The 7,950-nt window shown below is 41.6% G+C and overlaps 1 protein-coding gene across 1 annotated transcript; it reads right to left on the bottom strand.

The window, feature by feature from the left end:
• Positions 1–529: 529 nt before the first annotated feature.
• MELLADRAFT_87758 (uncharacterized protein) lies at positions 530–3,095 on the bottom strand (the record flags this gene model as incomplete). Its single annotated transcript, XM_007419525.1, has 5 exons — positions 530–1,110; positions 1,190–1,445; positions 1,517–1,917; positions 2,463–2,542; positions 2,611–3,095. The coding sequence occupies 5 exons, from the start codon at positions 3,093–3,095 to the stop codon at positions 530–532; spliced, it is 1,803 nt and encodes a 600-aa protein (XP_007419587.1).
• Between the last annotated feature and the right edge of the window lie 4,855 nt (positions 3,096–7,950).

Here is a 7,950-nt window from a genome sequence, read left to right as displayed (position 1 = left end):
TCAAGTCGTCACAACTTATGTATGTAGTCACAACTTATCTTGACCTTGGCACAATCGATAAAATTATCCTTTTGTTCTGATCAATCGACTCTACCCATTTTGACTTCACCCGTTCCACCTCAAGTTGTTTTATGTTTTATGTCCCTGCACCCCCACATTGGGTTCTGAAACCTCACTCACTGTTTGATATTTGGTCAAAACTAGATAAGCCAATTCATTTTGATTTCACAAAAACACAGTCACCACAACAAAGCAGAGAGATGCACTAGAAATTTAAAACGTTTCTTAAAAAAAGGTCTAACAACGAACAATGACATAAAGATTGCATTTGGTCAAGGAAAATTTGAAATAGATCAATCTATCTTTGACCATCTGAGGCATCAGCTGGACAAAGATCCGCAACAATAAGCATTGTAACTACATGAGACATACAAAGCAATGACTATGTTATGTGAAAACCCCAACTGATGAAAATAGAGAAAGAACATTGATTTCACAATGATGAAAGCCTGAATCGATGTATTGACTACTAATCGGAAGAACTTTCATCGTCATCTGACGAGCTTCCTTTTTCACTTGGAGACTGTTCTTCTTCAGCAGTGGAACTTCCTTTTTCAGTTGAACTTGTTTCATCGGAATCGGAATCGGAATCGGAATCGGAATCGGAATCTGACTTTCGGGTATTTTTACTCTTATGAGAGCCTTTGTTCATACCACCTTGCGCCAATTTCAAGAGTTTCCGACGTCCTTGCCCGATAGGTTGATTGTCCGTATGTTCGGCAGTTGATCGATTTCGTTTCTTTGGGTTTGCTGCAGGGAGGCGAGTCTGAGGGAGTGCTGAGCCACTTGGTTCGTTTTCATCATCCTGACCAAGTAGAGATTGCTGTTGGGAGTCGTCACTTATCGCCTCGAGCGTAAAATTGCCGTTCTCAACGTCTTGTGCCCAAAGTTTAATCACTGCACTAGTTAATTTCCGATGACCTACATCAAGGTCAGATTGTTTGAGCAATGATCCAGGCTTTTGGACAATCTTTACAGGCCATTTTGACTTCAAAATTTGTCCAACAGGGTCTTGATTTTTCGGAAATACAGCACCTGGAACATGTACACCTACAAACAGTCAAATGTACATCAGACTTCAAATAGCAAACACAAATCAAGATGAAATGAAAACAGAAATGAAACATACGAAGAAGTTCATTCAGCCGTGCTCCCAAGGTACTTCTTCGCTCATCACTGGGTTGTCGAGTAGTAGATTCGATCTCCTTAGCTGTTTCAATTCCGTGAACATAAGTTGAAAACTTAGAGGGAATTTTCTCAATGTCAAGCGCCCATTTTGCAAATCGGACGTTGTTCGAACAGGTCTGTGACCAACCGTCAATACCTCCACAGCTGGCTGTTGTAAGATAGTACGCTATCTGATTTTGTTGGCAAACAACGGCAAACTGATAAAAAGGGCGTCTCATAAGTAACTCATACTTAAATATCCTTGGGTGTGACAAATAAGGAGTCTTACGTCATGATGAGCTTTCTTTACGGCTACCAAAGACTTCTTTTGAAGCGTAGCCACCAAGGGTAATGGTTCCGGTTTACCATGACACATGTGAACCTTTTCGACATTGACCAATTGAGTAAAGATGGGCTGATACTTTTCCTTGTCTTCATCCGTAAGCTTGTGAACTCGAGGTGCCCGAGTAGATGTATCAAACTGTTGTACATCGACACCAGTTTCGTCCTTGCCTGATATTTCGGTCGTGTGTTCTTCAAGGTCTTGATTGGCGTAATCGGGCAGATTTGCCAACACAAAGAAATAAGGATCCCGAAATACCTTCCGTTCGTCCTTGGAGAGTTTGTTCCATTCATCCGACATTTTCTGATTACGAGCCGTCCAAGCGTCTTTGTCATTCCGATCCGGAACTTTATGATTTAAGAGGCATCACCGTGATTAATCGACGTGGGTTATAATGAGTTGTTGAAGAGTTTATTGGATATAACGGATAAAAATTCAAGTAAAATGAAAGTAAGTTAATTTGGTTATAATGAGTTGATGAAGAGTTTGATATCACACATCATAACAAATGAAAATTCAAATAAAGTGAAAGTGGGTTGATTTGGTGATATTGAAAACAGAAAATAAATGTGAAGTCATGGATTTGATATAGTGTTGATCGTTTTGATATGCAAAGTTGAAATATGTCAAAGCATTTAAAAGTCGTATCAAATAGTTGAATTTGTAGTTTGTGATACGTGGTGGTAATAATGTGAAGTTCGGATTCAACAGTGTGATACGGTCGCGGTTAGAACAACAAGATTGAATGAGCCGATTGATAGGATCCAGGGTGTTGAAGGAGATTGTTATAACGGTGAGATCAACATAATGGAAGTTCAAGTGGAATAAGAGACAAGATAACATTATGAATGCGTGAGAATAACAGGTTGATGATGGTGATTGTTACACTTACGTTGATCACCGAGGCACTTGATACAAAATGAAAGGAAACGAATCCAAGGATTGGCCTTGACTTTCTTCAATCCGAATCCTCTATAAGATGCAAAGGCTATTATTATTTGATGTTGAGAACAGGAAAAAGTGAAGAAAAAAATGCTTACACTAAATTCCAAATTACGATTTCGGGCACTCCAGCCATGAGCGCAATCATGAGGATTCTTTTCTCAAACTCAAACCACATGATCTTGACAAGATCCTTGATTTCTTTCGGAGATTTGCTGCGACGAGAATCTTGGTGAACGATTGCTTCCCGAAGACCAACGATTGTCCAATTTGGCAGTTCATCTTCAAAGGTGTCTAACTCCAATGAAGGAAATCGGGATCGAAAGGGTCCTTTGACTTTCGGGTTTTTTTTATTGGCGCCAGCATCGTTGGTAGAGGGCTCTTTAGAAGACGGATCCGGCTGTGGTGACCTTTCTTGAGTTTCCGTTGGAGGTGGTGATTGGGACTGCTCTTCACCACGAGAGGTTCGAGATTTGGTAGAAGTTTTGGTCCGAGTGGCTTGCTTCTTCTTCTTAGGGGCTTTTGCAGCTTTCTTTGGCTGTGATGGGTTGTTTGGTTGCTTGGAGCGCGTTGTGTATGGCATGTTGGTGGATTTGGTGATTTGTTTTTAATGGACCAAGAGGCTACAAAAAGATGGCAATAGTTTGTCAGTACGATAGTATTTTTGCCCGTTGAGAATAGATCAAAAAACATATCGGAAGATATTGGAAGGTTAGTGAAACGCGCTACAGGTGATTGTTAAATCAAAGATACGAGAGAGAAGAGATTATGAAAGGAGGAAAACGAAATGACAATATGAGGCTGGGAAGAGCTTGAGACCTGTCAATGCTTATCATCAGACCTCCAAAAGGCAACAATGGTGCAACCTGAAGCCTGTCAGTGCTGCCCAAGGATCCATGGCGAAAGGACAAGAAAAGGTAAAGGAAAAGAAGGACGTCAAGGGAAAGGAGGGAAAGGGGGAAGATAACAGGAAATGGGATATTTGAAATTTTACAGACCAGCGATCTAGATTCTCTTTGTGAGTTCGATTAGGTGAAGTTGTTCAAAGGTGTAACAATCGAAGTGTTCTATGCGCTGGGAAGGGGTTCTTGTGATTAGGGGTAGGGATGATGTGGCAGTGTCTCAAACTGAATCGTACATACATACACATGTGTATACTTGACACACCATCTGCGTCTGTGAAAGGTAGGCAAAAATTGGGTCCATGGGTAAGCCAAAAAATCAATTTCTTGTTTTAGTGATCATGGTTTGGTACATTGATGATGATGAATGGATACAAGAGTTCTTTACAATATTATTCAGAGCAAAAGCAAGAAAACAAACAAGAGGAACCGCTGATTCTCAACTTACAGTGATTGAACAATCATGAATAAAAGGTTTTAGGCCTCAAATTGAACATAACTTACTCAATTGTGGACCAAACTTGATCATCCAATGATGAAAGTTGTTTGATATAATATTCAAAGTGGAGTTTAATAATACCATCTTGTAAAAAACCTGTCTCTAGATGGTCACGTAGAGGATTTTGTGAAGTTGGTGGGAGTAAAAAGGCCCACAATTAAGCATAAATTGCTCAATTGTGGCCCAAAATTGATGGTACAAAGATGAAAGTTGTTTGGAAAGTTGTTTCAAGTAGATCTCAATAGGACAATCTTTGATACTTTTCATGTCTTGATGGTCACAAGTACATTTTTTTGTATATTTTTGGGGTATGTAAATCCACAAACTGACCATATCTCTTTCAGTTGTGGTTCAAAACTGAAACTTCAATGATAAAAGTTGTCTGAAATCCAATTTCACTTTCCATTTAATATAAACTTTCTCCAAAAAAAAACCTTCTTGACACACCTTTGGGCAATTTGATTTTTGACACATATTTTCTGATCTCTATATCTCAGCCAATTTTTGTCTTTTGTTTTCTGGGATTGTTCCAGTGATTTCTTAGAGGTTTTTTAGGGTGGGTTTATTGACGAAGTCTTCCCCCAAAGTCACTTTGAAATTCCTTCAAAATTTTAGCTCAAGTATGCACATATTTGTGCTTTTAAAGTCAAGTATGACAACATAACACCCCTCAACCAAATGAGAGTTGGTACAGGCATGGTATTTGCTTTTGGCTGAGATATTTGTAGTACTTTTATAACAACTCCAAATAACAAAAGACCCTCCATAATCATGGTTTAATGACTTATGAAGAATTTGCTTGTTTTAATCTTGATTGTGTCTAATGGTTTGCATCAAACTCAAACCATTAAACACAATCAAGATGGAAGGTTTTGTCACAACCATTATAATTGACTCATAGCAAAATCCCCTTCTGGACATTTCTCATTAATGATTAATCAGTGTTGGATCAATACTGAACTGAGTGAGAAATGTACGCTTTGTGCAACTTGTGGATTTTCAACTTTTCACAAAATTTGTTATATGTCCATCAAGAGTGTCTAATTTGAGCATGTACTCATATTAGACTCCCCGTGTAATTATTTTCTGAATAATTCAGACTATTGGTTTATCCACTTTGGATGACTGTTGAGTGACCTGTGTACAATTTGTGTCAGTTAAATCACGACGTGTGGTCAGGACATTTCCTCAATGTCCACAGAGGAAGATGATCACCTTTTAGATCATCGATACAAAATAAGATGCTCATTGGTATCAAATGAATGCCATAATGTTGGACTTGAAAAGGCCTTCATCTTGTTTTCAATCGTATGACACAACTAGATGTGTATCAGATGCACAAGATATAACAAGGGATGCGAGGATGCGCTGATAGTCCTGAATTCCACGGAATGTTAGTCCTGAATTCCGCGGAGGTCATCATCTTCATAACCGATACAATCTTCCATTATGCAATAAATGAAAACTAGAGAGAAGAAAGTATTAACCCTCTCAATCCTCTTACGATTAAATCATTTTATTTTATCATTTGCAACCCAAACTCAAGCCCTCTTTCTACGTCACATATAATACTACTGTTAAACTCAAAGTCCACATTTATGGTCTTACCAGGCGAGGAGGTTGGTCCTGAACCAAAGCGGACAAGGCGAGAAATTCTCACTTCAAAATCGTCAATCGGAGACAGGTTTGCCAATATGGAAGCTCTTGAGGAAGTTGATGCTGAAAGAATCGAGGCTCGCAGGGCTCGTCAGCATGCACCGGTTCCAGTGTTGCCGCCGATGAATCAAGCCGAATCGGATGAAGAGGCTGGACAACTGTATGACGGGTTCATACCAGCTGAAGGACTACGAGATCTTGCTCAAGAAGTGAACGAAGACCGTCAAGTTATCAACCGAGCCGATTACCTTCGCAGTGTTACATACCAAGAACGTGCGCTTACCGAGGAAGCAAACTGGAAAAAAGTCATACCGGCGATTTTTACTGCTTTCATGCCGTGTAGCAGAACAACCTTCCAATGGGCAGACCCGGTTCTGTGGAACCTTGACATGAATCAACGATGCAATTGTGCACGTTGGCAAAGGACGACAGTCAGTGTGGATACAATTGATTGGTCTGGTGCGTTCTCTTGAGCATGAGGATTGTGATTTAATCATGTTTCACATTCACATGATCATCTCAAGGTTTCTTTTTGGATTCCCGTGTGTATATCTGCCACAATAGGTCGTGCTAAGACTCCTCTCGAAACTTGCCGGTGCACTCCAGATGTGGTTCGGCTGCTCCGTAAAGGTTACATAGGGGGTACTCCGGTTAATCCTAGAATAGCATTCTCAATTCGAATGCTGCGAATCCATCACATATTGTGGAAGTACTGCAGCATACGTGTTGCACCTTTTGTCGAGGCGATTGACGAGTACTTGGATCCTCGGAGTCCACTGCTCTTGGTGGCAGGTAGCGATCAGGTAAGCTGATTGTTTCTATCCCAGATGGAATATACAAACACCAACTAGGATGCTGACTATGATGTGACCACAGACTCGTGACTGGCGAAAAAGGTTTTCTGCCGCCATCGATGTTTTCAGGGAAATGCTGCGACTAGAAGATGAATTGACAAATCAAGCATTGAAATTATCACCTGAAGATATATTAGCATCGACCTGTCCTGCCTGTTTTGGGCCAGAAGTAACAGGAAAGAGAGCTGCTGAGCCAGATGTTGTCATCTGCCTCGATGCAAATTTCCAGCAGCGCCGTCATTACTCGGCAAGTGCGGAATGGAGGGGTGATTCAGGCCTGGTTCCTTCTTTGTTCCTTTCGCCTTCTCAAGTTAAGACCTGGGAGACTACAATGAGCGTCAATGTACCACGCGGCAGAGGTGCGGAAGTGATTGTCAGTTGAGATTTGAGAGTCTTACATACAAACATAGTTTCTTTGAATTACGTACATTTCGAAGGCTGATTTAATTTACATTAATAGCATCCCTGTAGCGAACAGCACACTGCTGCTGATGATGTCCGAGGACGAAACACGTGGAAAAGCTATTATGAGACGGGTTTGATGGGTATGGGCTGTCGAGCCTGGCGTTATATCCCCAGAACTTTCCAGTATGGGGCTCGGGAATGCGACGCCTGATTTCTGTGCGAGAAGTGAATTGCGAATTTGGGCCGTGAGGATACTGCAATTGAAATTTGAAGTCCGACGGGTTTGACACGAATCCGTCGTCAACAATTTCCTTTGATGTCTCAAAGCGGAGCTGATTACTCCGTGGTGACTCGACGCAAATCGGTCAACGTAGCGTCGCGGGTTTAGCAATGGTTCCTGAAGGCTGAGCGCAATTGACAAGTTCGTCGAAAGCATGGACGTCGCGAATGGCGCTGTGAGGCGAGAAGAATTGGGGTGGTGGATTCAAATCGGGACGATACCGCAATGACGCCAGGATCTGATCTCGAAAAAGCAGGGGCGACAAGGAGGGATGCTGAGCCGCGGAATCCATCCCAATGCAGAGGAGGGAAGGGTGACCGATTGCGCTCAATCAGTGTAAGTTCCAGAAAAGCTAGGGGGGGTTTGTCATTTCGAGAGAAACACTGCCGTGATTGTGGATTGTTGCTAAGATAATTCATCTTTTCCTTTCACTGCACGATGACCTTTGTTGTATTTCTGAACTTTTGCTCTGCTTGGTCAGCGCTCTACTCACTGGACGACGACCTTTGCCGTATTTCGTAAATTCATCGCTCTGCTTGGTGTCCTAATCTGCAATAGAGACATTGGCACCGACGAAAAATGGGAAGATGTCAGCGTCGAGGGCAGGTCCGTACGAAGCCATCCAGGCGAAGGGCTCTTCATCATCAACAGTAATCAAGACCGGAATCCACAACTTCCTTTTTGCAGCCAATATTCACGATTGGCTGCCATTTCCTTGGGTCCGATGACTCCCAGTAAGTCTACTCGAACTCCTGAAAGAATTCCTACCAAGGTGCTTGAAAGTGTAATTCAAACTGACTCAGACTTTTTACCCATAGTTTGACTCGCCGAGCTCCTCAGTC

Source organism: Melampsora larici-populina, assembly GCF_000204055.1.
Source record: "Melampsora larici-populina 98AG31 unplaced genomic scaffold MELLAscaffold_230, whole genome shotgun sequence".
Taxonomy (NCBI): domain Eukaryota; kingdom Fungi; phylum Basidiomycota; class Pucciniomycetes; order Pucciniales; family Melampsoraceae; genus Melampsora; species Melampsora laricis-populina.
The sequence above is the reverse complement of the archived record's forward strand: the minus strand, read 5'-3'. Positions and strand labels throughout refer to the sequence as shown.